The 24,870-nt window shown below is 42.7% G+C and overlaps 1 protein-coding gene across 1 annotated transcript; it reads right to left on the bottom strand.

Annotated features, from left to right (window-relative positions):
• Nucleotides 1-1,059: 1,059 nt before the first annotated feature.
• LOC309415117 (3-ketoacyl-CoA thiolase, mitochondrial-like) lies at nt 1,060-18,306 on the bottom strand (the record flags this gene model as incomplete). Its single annotated transcript, XM_082012566.1, has 10 exons — nt 1,060-1,144; nt 1,586-1,740; nt 2,383-2,453; nt 4,704-4,833; nt 5,805-5,980; nt 7,973-8,120; nt 9,507-9,623; nt 11,351-11,479; nt 14,116-14,282; nt 18,219-18,306. 10 exons carry the CDS (start codon nt 18,304-18,306, stop codon nt 1,060-1,062), a joined length of 1,266 nt encoding a protein of 421 aa, XP_081868692.1.
• Nucleotides 18,307-24,870: the final 6,564 nt, after the last annotated feature.

Raw genomic sequence — 24,870 nt, 5'->3', positions numbered from 1 at the left:
ACATCAGAGCAAGCTGCAAGTTGCTCTTGACGAAACAGCGAGCCCAGAGGACTTCAGTGAGTACAGTCAATGGAGATCCTGTTTCATCCAAATGTAATCTGCATTATGTCAAATGATTCATAACTTGAACTCCACTGCCTGTGAGAGGCAAGACAACTTGCTCAGATGCACGCTTCTCAAATTAGCTAAGAGCAGTCCCACATTAAGCGATCCAAGAGATACAGATGACACTGTCAGAGGGAAGTAAGAAGCGAGTTGCTGTATGTATGCAGTTACCATGCAGCACCACAGTTACATGCAACTACCCCCTTCTTGTAAGGCTGCAGATTTGCTAGAGTTCTCTAGAAAATATCAAGTAAACACCAGTTATTCCTCGGCCAGGAAAAACAGTCTCTCCAAAAACAGACTGTAACAAATACCAAAAGTAACAATTCTCACAGTGATTTACTTTTAAAATAAACAAGCAAACAGAAGAACACCAAGCCCTTTTTTTCTGTTACATTTATTGTTCTTTTGGGAGGCACAATGGCAATTCCAGCTTTCGCTCGTTTTCTTTTCCCTTGCAAAACAGCAGGGTACAGGTTATAGCCATCAATCTACAATCAGTATATGCTTCAGAAGGTCTCAAATTAATTTTTCACATTTCCTGAGGATAAGAGGCACATGTGCCAGACAGCAGCAGTAGCTGAAATAAGAATAGTTTAAGCAATACTTGCTTAAAAAGCTGCACTGACTGCTATTTTAAGGCAGGTTTGGTGAAAGTTTGACAGGCAATTTCCTCAGGAAATTAAAAGAATTTTGCCTACACAAATACATTAACTTTGATTGAAAAGAGACTATTAGAAAATACTTGATCAGTGTGAAATTATATTGATGTTACACTTCCTTTAGTTAGAAAGACATTAATGAAACTTTTTGTTCAGAATTCAGACTTCTCAGCTATTCCTTTACCTTGCAGGAATGGCACAAAATGAAGGCAGGAAGTGATGCTTTATGTCACAAAAGACAAGTTTCTCAGGGAATTAGTAATGCAGGCAACATTGCAGTCTCCAGAATCTCTCAGGCCGTGTTCTCAATGATAATAGCAATACCTTGTCCACCGCCAATGCAAGCTGACCCAACCGCATATTTCCCACCACGACGCCTGTACAGAAAAAGTAACAGGTGAAAATTATTCACATTTATGAAACTAAGCTTATCAGGCAAGCCAAAAAGAGTCAAAATTGCTGAAAATGGACTAAAGGAGAAAGAAGGTGATGACAAAGCCTTTAAAATGCACCCTGTTAAGAAAAGAACAGACTTTGCTCGAAGGCCTTTTCAATAAAGGAAACCTTCCCACTGACTACTGTGGGCTTGGATCAGATCTAGAGGAAGCAAAAAATCCTGCGATGACAACAGAATGGAATATGAGGCATGCTGCAGGACCTAGACTACAGCACAAAGGTAACAAATTTGTACAGAAAGCGAGTTTTAAGTCAACAGACTGGAAGATTTTAGTTGCACAGTATCCATACTAAAAATCTTTTGCAGGTGTAAATACATCAGCATTGCATTCAGTACCAGCAGCTACTGGCTACGTACGTACCTTAATTCATGAACCAGATGAGCTGTGATCCGTGATCCTGAAGCACCCAAGGGATGACCTATAGCGATGGCACCACCGTTGACATTGGTTTTCTCAGGGTCAAGGCCCAAAACCTTTTCGACAGCTAGATACTGAGGTGCAAATGCCTCATTCACCTAAAACATCACAGAAACAACACAACTGTTCATGTCTGACTTTCCACACAAGCTTTCAGCAGCGTGCATGCACACAAAATTAAATGAGATGTGCTTCTTCTCCAGGTAATTTTGATTGACAAAAATATTCAACATTGTGTTTATAAAAGCGTACTCAGACAACATACAAACTGTCAGGCCAGCCCAGTGTAAACTCAAATCTTTCTAGCACATGTGATACAAAGCAAGTATGTAGTATATTTTATTTAAAAAAGAAAAAGGCATGGTATATTCTGATGTGGTATGTTCATAAAGAGCCTACTACTCTGACAAAAAACGGCCTTGTTCAAAATGGAGAAGTGTGACTAACTTAAAACATCAACAGCCCAGACAACAGAGTAAAACCTCATGTCACATGAGGATATTTTTTCCCATGGAATGCTATCACGCCGTTTTCAATTTCCACGTGCCTGGGATTTTTGTAATGACTGTGCAACTGCGCGGCAGAAAGCAGATGGATCGAGGTCAGGCAGGCGAGCTAGGAGCGGTGGGCTCCAGACATGCGGAAACGCCTTCCTTGTGATGACGGGCTACGTGTAAGAGTGGACTGTTTCTGCTAAAAAGATCAGGGGTAACCTCAGTGTTCACATTAGAACTCCTTACCTCTACCAAATCCATGTCCTTCAGGGTCAATCCTGCTTTCTTCAGAACCTCAGTAATGGCAGGTACAGGGCCTATTTGGAAATTGTATACACAGTTAAATAAAAAATAAACAAATAAAGGCTTATAAACCTGTTATACATAGGACAGCTTCATAAAGGCAGATCAGATTGCCTCCCATGAGCCTCTGTGCAGCCAATGAATTCTGGATATGCTACTCACCTGCTTTATTAGGTGGTAAGAGAACTCTTAAATCTCAAAACTCTTTGGCAGCTTTCTCAACACACTGCCAGGGAAAGTTAGGAGTGTCACTACTGCTGCACAGCTAAGTTGATAAACACACTCACAGCTTTCAAGTCAAGAGAATTGACAGTCCCCAGCCAAATAAAATAACTTCAAAACAGTTTTGAGGCATTCTCCTTCCCAGGACTCTTGGTTCAGCTTATTCTTTCCTCACAACTTGCAACCTCCACGTATACAAAAAAGAAAAAGGCAGGCTGTTCTCGAGTTTGCTGGTCATGTGTTTAGTTATGGGTATTCTTGTTTTGGTGTTCTTAATAGAATTTATCTGAAAATCTTCCAGTCAAAAAAACTAACAATAAAATGTTCCCTTGGACTCAGGTCCCAGCCAGCTGAAGACAGTAAGATTTTTTTTTTGAGAATATTCCAGAGTTTGGCAATGAAATTGTTGCCTGGAAGAAAGCTGGCATCTACGACCTAGTATAATCCATTAAGGGAGATTAATCTCAAAGTACAGCTACCTAAGGAAGGAGAAACTCAAAGATAATTTGAAAGGGCTAATTAGATATGTGCTTGTAGGACAAAAATACTGAGGTGTTAGATGGTAGCTGATCATTAGCCAAAAAAACCAATCCTAAACCACAAACAGTCCTAAATGCTATCTCACTACCAAAAATGGTGTTGAAACCTCATAGCTCAAAGAATTTAAAAAAAATTGATAGAAGTAAATGACCAGACACAGAAAAATTAAAAGAAGAAAGGGCCCAGTTCAAAGCTCAGTGGATTATTAGAAAGCCTCAGGCAGCCTAATACTAGACTCTCAATGCATCTCATTACGGATGGATTTTAGTATGCCTGTTACGCGTGAGAGTAATGGGAGGATCTCATGGGGACAATACAAAGACCATTAATGACAGCCAACTAGACTTTTTTCCCCCCTTTCTCTCTCTTTTTTTTTTTTAAATAATGAATTCTCATTCTAGCTCATTGTGAGGCAGGACTCCCTATCACTGTCAGTATGTGAAAGGGCAGTTGCTCAGTCTGAGCTCCTGTTCTCAGATCTGTTGCTGTCATGTCGATGAATCTCATCTGGTCTTTTTGAGTTGCTGGGGACAAGCTGTGGTGTTAAGGAGTTAGGCTACTAACTGTTTCTCCGTATGATTTATGAAGTTTTTAAACAAGCTAAAAGAGTTGCCTGACCTAGAAAGAATGCGCTGGTTTAGAAAGCACAATGATAGCGTGAAGTCTAGCGAAAGAAACCCTCCCTCTACATTTGCTTTGAAGGTTGTGTTAGATAGTCTGATCAAGAAAACAAATCTGACAATGCTTCATTTGCATTTCTACTGACAGATGGAACCAGTCAACAATGACCTCTCTGAACAGGATGGCAGAAAGGAAAAGCAATGCTGGGATACAATGCTGTCTACAAACTAAGCAGAAGGGAAAAATCCTGGGGTGTCTGGATTGGCTTTGAGGGTTTGTTTGCATTAACAGCTACTTGATTAGGAAGCATAAAATATGGGTCTAACAAAAAAGGAGTAGTTGGTTTGCCAAAATAATACCTGAAGAGATGTGTGTCCTGGAATCCCTTCTTAGCTTGGACAACTGAGTAATTGCTGAAAGGTGTACACATAGTCAATACTCCTTCAGCAAGAGGTGAGGAAGACAACTCACAGTTACACATTTAATAATGGGATTTAAAGCTTACTGGAAACTAGGGTGAATTTCAGAAAAAAAACTGTTTCAAAAAAAAAAAGAAAAAAATTTTCTTGAGTTACTAACACAGAAAGTAAAAAAGGAAAAAAAAAAGGTGCCTGGGGGACTATAGTTCAGTGCTAACGCTATAGGTCAGGCACTGCACATACCCCTTTAACCTAACTGAGGAGTAAGTCAGTCCCTCTGGGTAAGAGGGAGGGACTGATGCAGTGGAACAGACAGCGTCCCTGTAGTAAGCCACACAGACGTCTTCAGAGCTACCAGACTCAGCATGCTGCAGCCTCCCTTTCTTTCCTTCAGAATGTCCACCACAAGAATATTTTAATGCTGCTTGATGCTATAAAATAATGTGCTTTATTGCAACTTACCAATGCCCATTATGGAAGGGTCACAGCCAGCTGAGTGATAGGCTACTACTCTTGCCAGAGGGGTAAGACCATGCTTTTTAAGTGCTGATTCACTGGCAATGACAACTGCACCAGCTCCATCACATACCCCCTTGCAATAAGAGAGAAAAGCACTAAGAAGTGGAGAAAATGCAAACAAACAAAATACCCCCCCACTTTAAACTAAATATGCCCCTCAAAAAGAGCTTGAATCCGAGACACTATTATTAACATTTAACAAACAATTGTATTAGTGTTTATTCAAAACAACAAACCACAATCTTTCGCTATTCTGTGGACTGCGAAAGGAAGTTAAATACAGATGTTTAATTAATTTCAATGTTTTAGAAAAGTAAAATACATTTTTGCCAGTTAAGGTATCCCTTACACTGGAAATATTCTGTAGACTTGCAAGGGCACTATTAATATTGGATAATGTATGTGCTATTAATTATAAAAGATACTTCACAGAAATTCATACTTACTGTGGCTATGATCTATTTTAGGCAGGAATTCAGATTATATGATCACAGTGGTCCTTCTGGCCCAAAGAACATGAATCAATTGATTAAGATAATGACTGTAAGGGGAACAGTCTGTAATGACATGCTGCTAAGCGCCCAGGCTACTCTGGGTAAGAGCAAAATGTGGTTTGGACTACAGAGGATACTAACTGTGGTACAAACCTGAGCAGCCGCAGCACGCCCACTGATACAATGCATGATTTGTAAAGCAAATGTTCAGTAATTGTTGCCCCCCGAAGAATGTAGAATGGCTAATTCTACACAGGTGCTCCAGGTATCAACTGCGTAATTGAAGGCTGATGAGGAAGTGTCAATACCTCACTAAAAGAACAGTGAAAATCCACAGCACCAAATTTTAGGACAGAGGAGCAGACCAGTCCTACCATCTTGGGGCTGGAATAGTCAACCGGGGGCATTCAATTGCAGAATTAGAAATCATTTTCATCAGGAGACACCACTGTCAGCCAAAGGCGGCTCAGTGAGACATAAATACAGCTACAATAAATTTGGAGAACCTTAGAGGTGACACTTTCACAACCCAAGGCTTTGACGTACTCACTGAAGCATTCCCAGCAGTCACCGTTCCATCCTTTTTAAAGATAGATGGGAGTTTTGCCAATTGTTCCAAAGTCGTCTGGGGTTTTGGGTGCTCATCCTTTTGCATACTTTCTTTCCCCTTTTTCGTTTTCACTTCAATTGGTGCCATCTCAGCATTAAAGTAACCAGCATCATGAGCTGCAACCACAAAAAGGAAAATAAAAGGACTCTGATAAAAATATCAAGATGATTGCGCAGCATGACCAATAATCTTATTTTCATGTGCACACAACTTTTGCTCTATTTTAACCAAGAGTTCAGGGACAGTACTGTTTATGCTTTATTTTGCTTAAATAGGCTGGCTGGTGTTTTATTTTTGTTTGTTTTTTTAGAAACTGGGCAAAACCCCTACAAATACATTGTCAAACTTCTCCAAAGAAAGTCTCAAATATTGAAGTGTTATTTCAGCTTTAAATAACTGAACTCTATTTTTTTTTTTTAACCACTAGGTTTATTTTTGGTACACATTCCCTTGTATTGTTGCTTTATTCTACAGCTCTGTCGCTTATCAGAGGGCTGAGAAGCTGTACATCACACTCAGAGGGGAATGTGGAAAAAAATCCTGAGCCATATTTTCTCTGTTGATCACCAGCGTATCTATTTGATATCAATTAAAACCCTGTCCAAGCTGCTCCTACACAGGATCTCTCAGTGAAGTCACAGTCTTAGAATGGGATTCAGCTGCCTAAACAACCTGAGATAACTCAAGACGTTGTACATATCTAGGATGCCCATGAGAGCATCTGGCCACATTACCTAAGACAACATTAGATGCCAATATTCAGGCAACTAGACACGACCTTTGTGTCCACAATGTTGATGTGAAAACACAGATTTAAAAGCAAAACAACTCCTGTCTCCCAAATTGAACCAATTGAACCAAGACTCCTAGCCACTTCAAATCATTCTACAAATGCTACTCTAAGGGACTTAAAACTAAGACACTGAAACTGCCATATCTGATATTTTTTATCTACCTCTGAACTTTCTCAATATATTCTGCAACATCTTTTTCTTTCCTGATTACCCACAGGACTCTCTCTCTAGTGTGGAATAAGACGAATCGGTCATAACAAGCAGAAGTAAAACCAGCAAGGCAAGATCCTAGAAAACAAGAAAGAAGCAAAGCCTCCTCAGGGGTACAGTTTCTAGCAAAGGCTCCACGAGTTAGGAGTTAGCTAACAAGGTCAGCAGGGAAGGTAACACACGACTGAGAAGAGTTACAAGAAGCACTGCTACACCCATTGAAAAAAATACAAAAACTTCCTTCAAGAACAGCAGGTGTTAAAAAGCACCATCATTAGAATCTAAAAGTACGCTTAGATCTTTGCTTCTTATGTTCATCTTTGGGTTGCAACGTACGTTGAAGTCCCAGGGTGACCACTACACATTCCGCTGGCTTTGGGCCTACCATCCTGTTTACGCTATCAATCAATATCACAGTAACCCAATACCTCCGAATTCTGACTTTGGCCATGTAAAGCACCCAGAGAACAGTTTAAACACAGGTGCTGAACAAATATCCTCTCTTCAGATTCCATCTGTTCTAACTGTTCAAGGGCTGTAGAATAGCACATGATTTGCAAAAGAAAGAAAAAGGATTTAGATCAATTATAGCACATGCTGGCATGCAACGAGGATGTGGGCCACTGTGGGATAGGACTGTTCTGCAGTGAAGTGGAAAGAAAGGAGTCAGGCAGGCCTGGGACAATGCTGCTCTGCTCCAGGGAAGACAAGGGCAAGGCATCCCACCAAAGGGGCACCAAGAAACTACATTCAGGAACACAAATCCTGTTCAGGCAGGAGGTGACATGTGACAGGCCAACAGCGTTTGCTGCTTGAACAGCTACTGAACTAGGAACTGTGAAAAGCCAGTGGAAAGGGGCTCGTTACCAAACCTGCTGATAGGCACAACACCTGACTATATTCAAAGTCAAACCCCATAGGAGCGGGCTACATGTATCACAGGGCATGCAAAAGCACGAACTACAGTATCTGCCAACCAAAAGACAAATTACATGAAGATGCACGAGCTACACAAAACTTAAAAAAGACTTTGAATCAATGTTAAAAACTGACTAGATTTGAAACTAGTGTCATATAAAGACTTCCATTCCTACATTTACTAACCAGCTTTGCATCTCTGTTGCGTTTTGAATGCGTATCGGTCACAGTCCTCTCGGGTGATGTTGTATTTTGCAGCCAGATTTTCAGCTGTAACTGCCATAGGTATTTTAACATGCGTATCTGTTAGACCTTCCCACAATGTGTCTTCCAACTGCATGGAACATTATGAAAAGAAAATTATAAAGCGCAGCAATATTAACATTTATTATTCACAGCTTCTAAGGATTCATCAGCCTCCTGAAGACTAACGTCTCTTTGTAAAATTAACTCAGGTTACCTACAGGTACTTTATTTAAATTAGAACAAAACCACTGCAAAACAGTATGCAAGTTCTTGTGTGTTATTTTAGTTAATCTACATTGTGCTCTAGTGTGGTTCTTTCCACTCACATGTAGCCCTGAGAGGTTTGGGAAAAGCTTATGATTCTTAGCATTTCAGCATATTTCACTGCTGCATAAATTATTTATTAGAGATCCATGAAAAAACACATCTGTCTTCCTGGTTACCAAGAAGGAAAGGTGAGGAACTGTGAAAAGGCACAGCAGCCTACTGATTCTTTGGCTCCTTCTCTACTGTCAGGTAAAATCACCTTACTTGAGTCAAAGGTTTCTGTGGGTAAAACATCTCAGGTGAGAAAATACCCAAGCCTAACTTCACTTAACCTGATAAAAGCAAGCCCAGTCAGTCCAGACGGGTTTTGTCATCTCTCTGTCACCACTAAAGTTCTGCAAGATAAATCACTCATTCATCTGCAACTCTATAACTCAATTACTTCATGATAAGAACCCAGTGGCACCTATGGAGACTCAGTGTATCAGCAACCTTGTGAAGGTGTTCTCTATAGGAACTGAGGCCACAGAACAGAGTCAAGCATACTTTGTATTCACCACTTTCACAAGGGAAAAACAGCACAGAAAAACTGAAATATCCTAATTTACCGTTTTGATGTCAGTTATGACCACTGAGTAAATGGTAATTATCAGAGCAGAACTGGATCCTGTTGCAAATTTCCCATGGTATTCACCAAGGATTTCTCTTCAGAAGAAAATGGAAAAATAACTTATCTTTCAATGGATTTCACTTCAAGTTTCCAGTTGACAGATGCTTACAACTTGGAGGCATACGTGTTCTTTACCAGTCTATCTACCTGTTGCTACCCTTACTAGCTTTACCTAAACTGTGTATGCCTCTACTTTGCAGCCTCTGAAAAAGTTTTTATATTATATACAGTACTTTGATGGGATGTACCACGTGAACTAAGTTTTGTGTCTGAGTTTATTGACACATTTAACATGGAACAGGAATGCAAATATGGTTTTGGAAAAGCTAGAAAACTGGCACGCTTAACAAAATTGCCTGAACCTACTGTTTTGATAATGTCTGAATACTGGATAAATGCTTTGAACAACTAAATCCAGATCTAATCTCCAATATTTCATTTGCAAAGATATAGTGTCCACAGGCCTGATACTGCTGCTCTGTAAACATGACTTTATTCAGGGTAAAAAAAAAAAAAAAGTAAAAAAACCTACTAGACCTTGAGTTCTGCTCCTAATCTGGTTCCGAATCGAATGTTTCGAACAGCGTAAGGAGCCTGGCTCATATTTTCAGCTCCACCACACAGAACAACTTCTGAGTCGTTAAGGCAAATTTCCTGTTAACAGAAAAACAAAACAGATATAGGACTTAGATTGCTCTTTTTGTAAGACAGTAACAACTGTTTTAGAAAAACACCTTGTCACCTACAAAGCCACACACAGAACGAATTCAAGCTTAGCAATGTGTATATTTATGAAGGGTTTACCCTTCTACCAAGATTGGGGTCTATCTCTTTCATTATGTGTTCCTTCTTCCTCCTTCCAGCAAGGAACAACTACATAAATGAGGGAGGAAGAGAATGTGGGTGCACACATGTGACAGGACGGAGTAAGAAAGCCATTAAGCATCTCCATGCTTGTGTGGTTGGGTTCACAGATGGATGAGCCTTTTTTTTTTTTTGAGCTCCTGATCTTCTCAAAAGGAACACAAATTAAACTTCAAAGCCTGAAACTAGACCTTGACATCATTTTAGAAAACATTAGCTAGATAAACTGCCAAAAAAACCCCCCAAAACACACTAATTCACCATTGGCAAAGTGCACAGAACCTAAAAGCCCTAATTCCTAAATGCACCATTTAGGTGCACTCAAAAAAGCACTCAAAAATTCTGCTTCCTTAAAATGATCGACTCAGTTGAACAGTTAAGGTTATTTGTGTACTGGAATGGAAGCAGATGAAATTATCTTGATATGTGTTTGAGATGACTAGTTAATAATTAGTATGAGTGATTTGTACTAATACATGCTGAGATGCTTCCTACAGTTACCAAAAACTTTGTGCACGTTTAAGCAGCTCAAAATAGAAGCTGCAGCTTCATTGTGTGCCAGTGAAATACCACAACATTAGTTGCACTGATGAAATGCTGTCTTTAGAAAAGACCTCACAACCATACTTTCAATATAAGTGGTCAAATTCTCCAACAGATTTTTTCCAGTGTAGACTAATGTGTGTATAGCCTTTGCAGAAAGCAGTAGAAAAAAAGACTTAGATGGCTATTATTGTAAACGTGTAACCTCAACTCTACATTGCTTTCCACAATTTTTCCTCTAGAGGATCAGATCTAAAACACTTTTCTAGCCAATGGGAACTTTAAATAAAAAACCCAAAACCAAAACACCACAACTATGTGGTTGCTCAAATATTCATAAAATACCCTTTAATTCTGTAAAGTCTAGATCACTGCTAGTTGTAGACCCCTGGTCTGTACGAACAAATGAAATAAAAATCACCGTACCATCTTACTCTGTGGTTTTGGCCAACCACTCAAAGAGAAGTTGATTTTATTCTGTTTTAGAAGAAATGACGCTATAAATTATCTAACTCATGAGAAGGTTTGGATCTTCGAACAAAAAGACTCTTAAAAAGCACAGGTTGCTGCTTACATAGATAGCTTGGTGAGAATATAAGCAATGGTCAGAAGATGAAAGCCTCCGGTTCTGGTTCTGATGCCCAATAATTCCAATTCATACAAACAGGATCACAGAATGCAACTATTGCGCTGCTGAGCTCTATTTCACTGGCTAACACTTGTTGCATTCCTTATCTTAAACTCAAAATAGCTACAATCATGATTTTTAAAATCAGCCACAAAATACGGCACTGTAGAGGCTGAACTCCTGCACAAAACCATGCTGGACAATTGGAAATCTCTACCAGTGGTAGCTAAAAATCCATGTTAAGAGTCATCCCAAACACGAAGCACATGTTCCCACACATGTCTCTCCTCTCATTTTAACATTCTGATAAAGGTTACAATGAATACAGAAATACAGGGCTTTGTACCTGACATCCACTGGCAATGGACTGGAAACCAGAGCCACAAAGTCTGTTGACAGTGAGGGCTGGAACTGGAACAGGAACTCCCACACGTAAACCAACATGTCTTGCAATATAAATCGCATCTGCGGAGCTCTGCAGATAGAAGAAACAGGAGGTTTTGTTACACTCTTAATTTCTTTGGAAAGTAAGTGCCTTGATGAAAAGTCAGAATGGTGTAATTGCACCACTGCTAGAAGGTAGCGTACATTCAACAGAAATCCTACTAGTCATAAGCAGTACTTTGATTCACTTCAAGAAGACACTGCCCTATAGGATCAAAAAGGGCCAATGTCTTAACATGCAGTTTAAAGAAACTGTGTGTCATAAAAGCTAGACATCAGGCCAAAAATGGGACAACAGATGTTAAGACTGAAGTCAGCAACTTAATCATCTTATGTTTTCCCTTATCCCTTATTTTCACAACAGCATACACACAACAGACTGACATAAGACCAGATCCTAACAGGCAAGCACCAATTGTTCAAGGTAAATTAAAATTGCTCACACTAACAGGGGAAGGCCCCCAAAAAACAGACAGTCTGGAAAATGCAGAGATACCATTGCTGCTTAATAGCCACTTTGCAAAACTTCATAACTGTGATGTTGTAATTGGAGGGACCTGGACAAGCTCGAGGAACAGGCCCATGTGAACATGATTCAACAAGGCAAAGTGCAGGGTCCTGCCCCTGGGTCGGGGGAACCTCCGGTATCAGCCCAGGCTGGGGATGAAGGGGTGGAGAGCAGCCCTGCCGAGAGGGACTTGGGGGTCCTGGGGGATGAAAAGCTGGACAGGAGCCGGCAATGTGCGCTCCCAGCCCAGAAGCCAACCGTGTCCTGGGCTGCACCCAAAGCTGCGTGGCCAGCAGGGCGAGGGGGGTGGATTCTGCCCCTCTGCCCTGCTCTGGGGAGACCCCCCTGCAGGGCTGCGTCCAGCTCTGGAGCCCTCGGCACAGGAGAGACATGGACCTGTTGGAGTGGGGCCAGAGGAGGCCCCAGCAACGCTCCGAGGGCTGGAACCCCTCTGCTGGGAGGACAGGCTGGGAGAGCTGGGGGGGCTCAGCCTGGAGCAGAGAAGGCTCCGGGGAGACCTTACTGCAGCTGTCAGGGCTGAGAGGGGCTTAGAAGAAAGGTGAGGACAGACTTTTTAGTAGGGCCTGTAGTGACAGGACCAGGGGTGATGGTTTTAAACTAAAAGAAGGCAGATTCAGACTAGATAGAAGGAAGAAATGTTTCACACTGAGCAAGGTGAAACCCTGGCCCAGGTTGCCCCGAGAGGTGGTGGATGCCCCATCCCGGGAAACATCCCAGGTCAGGCTGGACGGGGCTCTGAGCAACCTGCTCTGGTTGCAGATGTCCCTGCTCACTGCAGGGGGGTTGCACTAGATGGCCTTGAAAGGTCCCTTCCCACCCGAACCAGTCTGTGATTCTATGACACTGGCCTCTTCTAACAATGAAATCTCATTCCTTCAAACTTTTCAAAGATGGTTCTATCAGACTAACAGCACTGCTCTAAGTTTGTAATGGATCTTTTCCAAACAGAGAGAACATTTATGCTCTTGGGGATCATGCCCTAAGCTAATATATATTTTAAAGACAAAGTTCTGTCCACAGTGCTACTTACCAATGCAAGTTCAGGAAAAAAAGAAATTAATCAAGCCACTTCTGCTGAAGAAGGAGAGTTTAAAATGGTCATACATTCACAGTTGTTGAAACTTAATCAAATAATACTTAAAAGGAATTCAGGACTAAAAAAAGAAAATCTATTGGCATGGGGAAGTATGATGCAAAGGAAAAGAAATGTAATTTCAACATGAAAAGACATTTTATTATGAGAATGCTATTTTTTTATGTGCAAGCATCACAAGAGATTTGGATGCAGCATTTTTCTTTTTTTCTAGGCCACAAACAGTTCTTACGAAACCTAGAAAGTTGAATAAAAGAAGCTGAGATGGTAGCTGTAGGAGACAGACTAAACAAAAGCTTCTCTTTCGGCTCAAAATCCTTCAGAAGGAATACTGCACGTTTGTTCACCTATCATGAAAGTTCTCAGGTATTTGTTTCTTCCGCACCCTTGAAACACTCATTGCAGAATAACAGTGCATACCCTTAATAACGATGAAGTCAGAATACAAAACAAAACCAGAAATGCTATTTGCTGTCTTGCCTAAAATAAAGAACTTCATCTAGATATGTGGATAATGGCAATTTTGCAATGCTGGTGCCCTGCATACAATAGCATTTACATCACAAGCTCTTTGGAAAAGATATGATTGTCCAAATGTCTCTGCCAACCTAGCCATGTATCCTTCCAGCTCAAAGTAAACTCATATTCACTCAAAAAAAAAATCTATAGAGAACTCAAGGGAAATGGACTCAAATCAGTTACAGTCTCCAGAAAGAAATGGATTTATCCAGTCCAGTGAAAACTCATTCAGTTACACAGTTCGAGTCATTAAAATAGCAAAAACATACCAGCGATTAGCAACTAACCATTTAATGAATCCAGATGTTTTTTGAAGGTCAACTTGTCCTAGTTTAAACTACCTTTGGTACTAAAAAAAGAAAGCTAAGCCTTGCTCCCAAATAATATCTCAGATCATGCACTACACTATCAAGGCTACTTACCCATTCCATTTCCACCCCTTTGGTTTATTCTTGGCAGCAAAGCAGAGGTAGAAAAGGAGACGACTGAAATAATCACTGACCAGTAAATTTTCCATGCTACCAACCTGCATGACACTGCCGACAATGACACTGTCAATGATCTCAGGAGAGACCTTGCCAGCAGCCAACGCAGCTCGAGTGGCATGTTCTGTCAGATCGGTGGCTGTGAAGTCCTTCAGCAAACCTCCATAGGTTCCGAAAGGAGTTCGCTTCGCTGCAACAATGAATACACCTGCAACAGAAGCAAGAATTATCCAGATGTACAGAGTCCAACAAATGGAAAATCACTAAGTCACCTTCAACTGGGTAACATCCTAAATTCACAAGAAGCTCCGTAAATACAGGCAATGTGAACCCACGCAGTTCAAGATAAATAAGATATAACAATGCTTTAGACAGGGAAGGTATGCAGAATCAATGGTCAGAAAGAAATGCTGGGAAAATTCCAGAAATACCTCTTTTCCATAAAGAGGTGTGAGAAAAACAGCTAGTTTGGATACCAGGCAGACAAAGGAGGCTGCCACACCACATCAGACATTAGTGCTAGCGTACCAAAAGCGTGAAAGTAACATCCATGAAATCCCACAGTGGACTCCTGTGAAATAATCAGATGAGGAACAGTTCTTTTAAGAAACAAAGAGGCCATTCCCTCATGCTAGAAAAATCAGCAGACTTTTGGCTTATTCTCTGAAATAGTTTTCACAAACAAAAAAACCCACAACAACAAAGCAAAATTAAAAAAAACCCCTATGTATATGCATTTTAACTTTGATTCCTTTAACTTAAGAGGAAAAACATTCCCTAATCAAAAACTTCATGCTATTTCCAGAATTATATAGGTCACTTAAACTACATAAACTGGAAGCATCAGTCTTCCAGTTTGAGAAGAAAATCTAGTTTTCAATAGACAGGAGAGTGTGCGCAAAGCACATGTGTAAAAATGCCTTGGCCAGAAGTAGTCTGCATGAATTTCAGCTCGGGAGAAGCTGTCTCTGAACCAAACTGAACACCTACTGACTGCGTGCCACAGCGGCAATCTGCTTCTGCGTGCGGAAACAAGTCGGAGGCAGCCTGCGAACTTTCCCCCAGTTGAACAACAGAGCTCACACCCCGCAGCTACAGCTGCCACGGAACATCCATGGCTATTTTAAGTAACACTAGAAGGATGTACACTGATATAAGAATGAAGGCAAACTAAAATGTCTGTTCTCTAAGCTGTTCACGAACACTGTTTTCAGGCCTTCTGTTAGAGGCCGTGTGATATATATTCTTTGGCTGGTTTGCGAGAGAGAGGGTGCTCTTCTGTCTCTTGTATTTGGATCCCAGACTATGTGATTTATAGGAAAAGGACCTTCCAAAATGGTGAAGGTCAAGCCTGCTCTGCTGACAAGGACTGGAACACAATGCTGGGATCTGAAACAGTCAATGAATATGCTCAGCAGATCATCTGGGCAATACCCTGAAGTAGACTAAGCAAGAATTGCAGCTTCAAGGATAGGGACAACTGTGAAAAACGGTTGTGGTTTTCCAAGCCATGAAGATAGCAAAACACCCCCACACCCTGATGCTGCCCATGGGCTTCTTTCTGGGGTACCCAGAAGACCTTAAAAAGAAGTCTTCGCTAACCACACTACTGTTGCTCCCTTAAAATGTGGTGCTGACATGGTAACTATTAAAAAACTGAGAGAAGCAGAATTTACTTCCTCAAAGGAATAAATAGCTGCTATTACACACCCAGAAAGCCCACTCTTTTCAGGTTTTTAAGTGTAGAGGAAACACCAGAGTCATTAAAACCACCTATCTCAAGAGGCCTCTGTATGCTCAGAGGTCTGAAAAGTAACAAAGCTGGTACTGCAAGGAAGGTCCTGCAGCCAGCTTTGGAACACATGCTCGGAACTGACTCCTTGTATACACACAGTGCATGCTATATCCATCATCGTTTCTCACTCTTTCATTTAATCATCATCCAGTTGACACCAGCAAGTAATTCAGTTTAATCCCAAATAATTCTTAATCCATTGACTGAACATTTTTTACTTTGGTGTGAACCCCTACAAGTTTTTTTTTAACAAAGGTGAGGATGCTTTAACTGATTTATATTTATGGAAAACCGGTGTGTTCAACACAGTCACTGCAGAATTAGTCCCTAGACTCTCTAAGTATTCAGGTGACAGATTTAAACTCAGACCAGTAGTTTTCATTTAACTATCCAAAATGTATTGTATTAGCAATAACTTACTGAATGTTAAGTTTGAGTCTTCATTAAATGTTAACAATGCTTGTAAAAAAACCAAACAACTTAGCTCTTTCAAGGATGATCTCACATTCCTAAGCTTATCTTCCCTGCAGCAAAGTAGGCCTTAACACTCATACTGCCACCACATCTCCTGTCCACCGATTCCTGTCCCTCTGTCTCCTCCAAAATTGCACCAGCACAGCTGGTTGCAAGGCTTTGCTGTGGACCAGCTCAGGGACCTGACCAAGCTAAAAGAACTTGTCATCCTCCCTTTTGGCCAGGCTGTTGGTTATCCATAATTATTTGCTGAATCACATACACCATGTTGCCTTACAAACAAACAGTCCGGGGGCGACGATGGAACTTTGCCCTTAAATCTTCTTTCCCAATAACACCATATCTCTCTTTCACACAGGCTGCTCACTGCTACCCACTTCTGCACAATAGCACCGTGAGGCCAAAGCGTAACCCACAGCAGGTCACGCAACTGCGGTAGCTGAAGACTAACATAGAGTCAGTAGAAAATGAGAGGCTAATTTTTATTTGCGTCAGTTCTGGGCCCGAGTTCACCTTCTGGCTGCTCAATAAAACAGTAATTCCAGACTAAGAGAGAAGGCTGGACTGAACTAGCAAGGGAAGAAGCACAACCTGTGTTACGTTGAATTAAACTGTCCACATAGCCATTCCCCTAAGGGTCTATTACTCCAGAATCTGCCTAATTTTGCTTGCTTGGAGAAAAATCTACAAATGCTACTCCCTCCACAAAACTTCAGGAGGGGCAACAAGGGGTGGCTGAAGTCCTGACTGAAAAATATTGTGGCAACAGATAAGATCCTGAAACAAGCACAGAAAACAAACATCAAACAAGTATGGGCAAAGCTGCTCTCTGTATTATCCAGTTCAGTAGAGCAATACAGAAGTGCTGCAAGACTGACCAGCCAGGCTTTCAGCACTGAAACCTCAAACCATGATTTACACATATGTTATTATTTAGGTACAGTCTGCCAAGTAGCAAAGCACTGTCAAGTAAGTAGAAAGCCCTGTTTTAATAGATTCCAATTTTGTTTTTAAACAAGATCAGGTATTAAAGGGCATATCGATCATACTTTTAAGAGACACAAACTTTAAACCATGTAGAGAATAAAGCAGCTCTTTACACAAAACACTTTCGGGAACTGTTGGCACTTTACAAACAGGGTTTATCCTGCACTGTTAGTGCTAACACAGGCAGAGTTTGACTTTGACAAGCGACACTTTCAGTCACCGACGCTTCTGGTGTCACTTTTAGAGACTTCTAGTCACTGTACATAGACCTGGCCCGCTACTGGACATATACACACATCCTTTGTTAAATGTTTGTACCGTAACTGGCTTAAGCACTGCAGAAAGTCAAACACAGTACAGATAATATATATTCAAACAGTGCTCAATACAGAGAGGCTTGCGACCGACACCCTGTGCCCCTTCTCCACCCTGTGCACCGAAGGCAGGTTGGTGCTTTTCGAAAGGTCGCGTTTCTTTCCAGCTGTTTATCGTACGGATGCTGACACAGCATGGACAAAACAGTGGGGAGGAAATCCCCCCCGAGGGTCAGGAACGGCTTCAGAGGCTCCATTTTGGATTTTCTGATGGACAACACGAGCTGCCGCCGGGTTACGGGTCCCTACGACCGGTCCGCCAGGGCAGGGCCTGCCCCGGCAAGGCGCACTCCGGCCCCCCAGGCGGGCCGGCCGGGACAGCCGCGGCGCCGCCGGTCACCTTTGCCTCAGGCCCGGCCCAGCCTCCCCAGCAGACGGACCTGCCCTCACGGAGCCAGGCCGAGCCCCGCTCCCCTTGAGGGACCGGCGGCCGCGTCACTCCCGCTTGAAGAGCCAGGGACCCCCGATCCCCCCCACGGTGCCCGGGGGCCGCCCGGGCTGACAGGGGCCTCACCCCGCAGGAGCGCCATAGCCGCACCGCTCCGCGCCGCTCCGCCGTCTGCCCGCCCGCCCCCTCGCCTGCGTCTATACGTGCCGCACATTCGCCACGCTGGGGGCGGAAGAGGCAGGTACATACAGACGGCGCTTTTAAATTTATTTAAATTTATTTATTTATTTATTTATTTATTTAACTTCTACTTGATTTGATTTCTCCCTCCTCCCCCTACCCCCAGCCCTGCCCCTGGAAAAGGACGGTGCAGGCTTTGGCGAATCGGCGGAGGAAGAAGCGGTGGGCGGGCGTCGCTGACCCCGCGGAGTTGCCCTGGCAACGGCAGCTGTGGCGGAGGGAGGCCCCGACCGGCGACGGGCGGAGCGAACCTGCTCCGCCCCGCCCGGACGCGGGGCCGCCTCGCCGCAGTCCGCGACGAGCAGCCGCCGCGCGAGCCGAGTTCCGCGGGACCGGTGAGGAAGCGGGTGCTGGGGAAGGCACCCGAGACCCGCGGGCGGCGGGAGCCTTAAGGGCAGCGCCCGTCCTCATGGGGCGAAGTCACACACCCTACTCTCCCCCCACCCCCAGCCCCCCCGCCCAGGCCCGGACGCCTCCATTAAGGAGGTTTCTAGTTCTGGGCTGCTTCACAGCCCATGGCTGCCCCAGCGCTGCCCAGATTTCCAAGGAGAAGAGCAGAATCACAGAACGGTTTGGGTGGAAGGGACCTTTCAAGGCCGGCCATCCAGTCCAACGCCCCTGTAGTGAGCAGGGACATCTCCTTGATTGACCAACCTGATCTCCTTCTATGACCAGGTGACCCGCCTAGTGGATGAGGGAAAGGCTGTGGGTGTTGTCTACCTGGACTTCAGTAAAGCCTTTGACAGCGTCTCCCACAGCATTCTCCTGGAGAAACTGGCGGCTCGTGGCTTAGACAGGTTTACTCTTCGCTGGGTGAGGAACTGGCTGGATGGCCGAGCCCAGAGAGTTGTGGTGAACGGCGTTAAATCCGGCTGGCGGCCGGTCACAAGCGGTGTTCCCCAGGGCTCGGTTCTGGGGCCGGTCTTGTTCAGTATCTTTATTGATAATCTGGATGAGGGAATCGAGTGCTCCCTCAGTAAGTTTGCAGATGACACCATGTTGGGTGGGAGCGTTGATCTGCTGGAGGGTAGGAGGGCTCTGCAGAGGGATCTGGACAGGCTGGATCAATGGGCAGAGGTCAAGTGTATGAGTTTTAATAAGGCCAAGTGCAGGGTCCTGCACTGGGGCCACAACAACTCCATGCAACGCTACAGGCTTGGGGAGGAGTGGCTGGAGACAACCGGCTGAACATGAGCCAGCAGTGTGCCCAGGTGGCCAAGAAGGCAAACAGAGTCCTGGCCTGTATCAGCACTAGTGTGGCCAGCAGGAGCAGGGCAGGGATCGTGCCCCTGTACTCAGGACTGGTGAGGCCACACCTTGAATCCTGTGTTCAGTTTTGGGCCCCTCACTACAAGAAGGATGCTGAGGTGCTGGAGCGTGTCCAGCGAAGGGCAGCAGAGCTGGTGAGGGGGCTGGAGCAAAAGTCTTATGAAGAGCAGCTGAGGGAACTGGGGTTGTTTAGTCTGGAGAAGAGGAGGCTGAGAGGAGACCTTATCGCTCTCTACAACTACCTGAAAGGTGGTTGTGGCGACAAGGGTGTTGGTCTCTTCTCCCAAGTAACCAGCGATAGGACTAGAGGAAATGGCCTCAAGTTGCGCCAGGGGAGGTTTAGATTGGATATTAGGAAAAATTTCTTCACCAAGAGGGTGGTCAAGCATTGGAACAGGCTGCCCAGGGAGGTGGTGGAGTCGCCATCTCTGGAAGTGTTCAAAAAACGTGTGGATGTGGCACTTCAGGACATGGTTTAGGGAACATGGTGGTGCTGGATTAATGGTTGGACTTGATGATCTTGAAGGTCCTTTCCAACCTTAGTGATTCTGTGATTCTGTGAACTAGAGCAGGTTGCTCAGAGCCCCGTCCAGCCTGACCTGGGATGTTTCCAGGGACAGGGCATTGACCACCTCTCTGGGCCACCTGGGCCAGGGGTTCACCTCGCTCAGTGTGAAACATTTCTTCCTTCTATCTAGTCTGAATCTGCCCTCTTTCAGTTTAAAACCATCACCCCTTGTCTTATTGCAACAGGCCCTGCTAAAAAGCCTGTCCCCATCTTTCTCCTCAGCCCCTCTCAGCCCTGGCAGCTGCAGGAAGGTCTCCCCGGAGCCTTCTCTGCTCCAGGCTGAGCCCCCCCAGCTCTCCCAGCCTGTCCTCCCAGCAGAGGGGTTCCAGCCCTCGGAGCGTTGCTGGGGCCTCCTCTGGCCCCGCTCCAACAGGTCCATGTCTCTCCTGTGCCGCGGCCTCCAGAGCTGGACGCAGCCCTGCAGGGGGGTCTCCCCAGAGCGGGGCAGAGGGGCAGAATCCCCCCCCTCGCCCTGCTGGCCACGCGGCTTTGGGTGCAGCCCAGGACATGGTTGGCCTTCTGGGCTGGGAGCACACATTGCTGGCTCATGTCCAGATTTTCATCCCCCAGGACCCTCTCAGCAGGGCTGCTCTCCATCCCTTTGTCCCCCAGCAAGAGTGTGGACTTGCCTTCTGCTCTCCTCCGTGTCCCTTGTCCATTAAAACCTCCCAACTGTGTGTACGGGATCTGCAAAAAACACCTTTCAAAGCTCTGGTGGTTGAAAATACATGTTGAGGTACGATTTATGTGCATAAAACCTTTAGCGGAACCACTCAGACTGGCTGGCAGAAGATGGGAGGATCAGTACAGCAATCAGCACAAAATTTTTATTTTGTGTACAAGTAAAAGTTGCAATATGTCTTTATTGATTCAATTTAAGTTTTATAAATTTGCTAGAAGAAAAAATGTTTTCCTGTGAACAATCCCATTTTTGATTAAAAAATAAAAATCTTGCAACTGCTTTCCCTACGTAATTCCAGCAATTTCCTGATTCTGGAGATGAGTGAATGGAACTTTGTAATGAAAAAAAGCAGAGGGTTTGACTGCATTTTCTCTCTCTGCCAGTGAGTTATCTCATTTAAGCACATGCACAGGGCTGGCACAGCATCCCCCCTTCTTCATTCCTTTGTCTTCAAGGCCATAAGATTCCACACTCAATTGGTTTCTAATTAGCTCATGATACTTAAGCACCTTTGAAATTAAGGTATAACTTCTAAACCTTCAAAGTCTTAAGTAAAAGCTTTGAGACTGTTCATTTGTGTTGGTAAAGTACTTTGTAGTTTTAAAATAGAAATGTTTCCAGTATACAGAAGCACATATTGAAAGGTGTATTTTATATATATATTCCCATTTTTGACCAAAAGACACAATTTCTTCAAAAGTGTTTATTTCACAAATTTTTTTATCCACAGCTGGATATTACAGTGACTCTTACAAGCATTTTCCTATAAACAAAGGTGTAGTTTACAGATTTTGTTCAGAATGGAAAAATATTTTATAAGCAGTAGTAATTCATCTACACTATTCACTCCTGTATATCATTCAACTTCTTTGAGAGCAGTTATACCTTCTGCTTGTTAAGGTAATGAGACTTCACAACCCCCAAACCAACCAAACAAAAAATAGACATTGCACTGTAGTAGTGCAATTTTCAACTTAATTTGAAAGTCTTCATCCACTGGCATTTACATTTTGAAATAAATGGTATACTCATTGGGGGATATGTCCTCTGGATTGTTTTACTTAATGTTGACATTGCTAGAACTTCTTTCAGGGGAAAACCACCCCAACAGTTTATGACTAATATACGTGAATCAAAGTTGGAGCAAAAAGGTTTGTGGCAGTTCATGCAATTAATTTTAATTAGGTTATCATTTATATGCAATGACAAAATGCTAATTTTTCAGTTAGATATGGTCTGAAAGAATAAGTTTGCACAGTTTGGTTCATTTACTATTGAAAATGGAGGAGAATGACCTGTTGTTTCAAGTGCATTTTTTTCACTTGGATCTTTTGCAAATCACACAGACGGAGGGTCATATCTTGCAAAGACTTTAGGTGGTGGTGTGATTTCAGTGTTTAAGTTACAGTATCAGGAAAGGGAGCCACTATGCTTAAGCTCTGAAACATGCCCACATTTTGCTACTGTTTCACTCGTACAAAGAACTCCTTTTAGGTAAGAGTGGAATAAGTTGGAGCAAAAAAATGTTTATGATGTAGAATTGCATAAATGTTCTTTTCTACAGTCAACTACTACAACAGCTTTATCAGCCACAAGATAAGCAACTTGGCTACAACATGCCAATAAAAGAAAAAAGAAAAAAAAAAGAAATTTTAAAGAAGCAAGTTTTTGGTGAAAATGAAGTGTGTACATCGTTCTGGATGCTTTTTGTAGGTCAGACAGCACATGCCTGAAATCACATGTGAAGTCTGGGTTGTGTAGTGGTGGTGGTTTGTGTAATTTGTTTTTTTGGGGGTTTCATTTTTGGTTTTTTTTTTTGTTTTAATTCCCAATAGTGCTTTTCTGAGATACATCATACATGCAAAAATCGGTATAGGTCAGTATTGTTTTTTGCCTAGGAACTTCAAAGTGTTTTTGCAGACCTCCTCAGAGTGAGATTTTTTTATAAGCAGACTTATAAATCTACAACTTTTTATGACAGAACAATAAAAATATTCCCACATTTTAACGCTTGTTTCAGAGAAACAGCAGTTGAGAAGTCAGTTACCTTAGTAACAGCTAAAGGCACACAGTGGGAAAGTGCTCAACTTAATAATCAATATTTAAAAATAAAGACAGATCTGGAAAACAGCCAGCTTTCTCAAAGCCAATGCTTTGTGTTAAATTTGTGCTTTAAACAAATAAAGTGCCAATCTGAGGAAAGAAAAGCATGCCTGAGCATAGCAATTTAACAAAATTAGCACTTAAAACCAAATTTTTAAAAAATTGCTAACAGAAAACCTATATTAAAGATACATTTCATACAGAGTCCTCTTCCGGATGGATTTTAATGGATAAACCACATTATCACAGACCAAGACATTAAATCCCAATTCCCATCCATGCATACCAAGAGTTTTTAAGGAAGTGTCTTTGTTGTACATATAAATTGTCCTGAAAATGATCCTGAAAACATAAATGGTCCTGAAAATGCCCGTGAAAGACCATTATCCCCTAGAAGACCATTAACCACATTTTATAATTGCGATCAAGAACAAAATTGTTGCGGAAGAGGATTCTGCAGCAACCTGTCATTTAGTCTGAACGGTAAGCATTGGTTTAATCAACCTGTTGGGAATCGCACTCTGAGTAATTTACATCAGAGAGAGGTAGAGACCTGAAAAGCCTGAGAGCAAACTGCTGGCCTAAGGTGAATTCTGAGAAATACATTAAAACTGCCTTACAGAATGACTGAATTCTGCTTTATTTTATTTTTAAGCTGTGATGACTAGTCTAGTGTGGAGAAAAGGGATAAGATCTAATTAAAAAAATTAAATCCCGAGCATTGCAAAAACATTCATTTGTAAAATGTGAAAAGAGGTAGGAACAATAAATAAAAATATTGTAGATGAGCAAGCAACAGAAGAGCGTGGGGCTGCTGGGCGCAGACAGCAAAATGGTGGTGTTATCCTTCTTGTATCTGAAGGGGAGGTGAAGGCACTACTGAATATTCTCAGTACGATGCAAATGCTGAAGGACTGGAGTTCGGAGGTAGTGCTGGTTCTAGACAAGCAATAAATTTTCTTCTATAATTAGCTGGGTGATGGTTAGGGGGGAAAAAAGATAACTGCACCCTAGGGAATGGCCTTAAGCCTGCCCTTCACTGCTAACAGCTGTACTAAACCACCGTCCATTTGAAACAAGGTATTTACCCACCGGCATAGAGCAACAGAATTCTTCATGGCACTCAACTTTCTCTTAAAAAATGTGCTTTTTGGATAGTAATTTACATATATAGTACATACAGGACTATTACAGTTTGTATATACATAGTTTATATACAGGATGTTTAAATCGAAACACACTCATCTAAAAAGGTGCCTGCAGCATGGCTGGATTTAGTGTATCTTTAAGAGACTTCACATTCTATTTTAATCCTCTGAGCAGACAGGGTACCTGATCATAAATATGCCGTCTGGATACAATTTCCACCAACTAAAAGTAGTCAGATGCAACGAGTTGTTTCTTTTTTTTTTTTTTCTGAAAGCTCTTCATCGTCGTGGAATTGCTGAGACTTCAAGAACTGCAACCACAGAAGCGGGTAAGTTAAAACCTACTTAGATGAGACCGTAATGGAAGTGGAAAGGACAAAATATGCTCACAGTGCTAAGACGAGTGGGGCTTTCGCTGCTGCCAAACATGCTGGCTGCATTTTGGCACGCTGAGCTACGGCAGAAGCATCGCCGGCATCGCTCAGCCTCGGGAACCCACCTTTCCTCCTCCTCAGCACAGAGAGCGGCTCTCACAGCGTCCGAGGAGTCAACGTGTCGTGATAAGTACCGAGGAAAATCAACAACTGCTTTCATGAGCAGCTGGCTCCTTTCAACGCCTACGTGGTGAGGTCAGAGGCTTGGTTTGTTTTAATTTATAAGTAAGGAAAAAGAAAAAATCCTTACGGAATGTGAATTGATTGCAATTATTTGATTAAGGTTGCTGTAGACAAAGATTTTGTGTTCACTCTTAAAGAAATGGCTTGCATT

This window comes from Phaethon aethereus (genome assembly GCF_964289735.1).
Source record: "Phaethon aethereus genome assembly, chromosome: W".
NCBI lineage: Eukaryota > Metazoa > Chordata > Aves > Phaethontiformes > Phaethontidae > Phaethon > Phaethon aethereus.
This window is presented reverse-complemented; position numbering and strand designations above follow the sequence as displayed.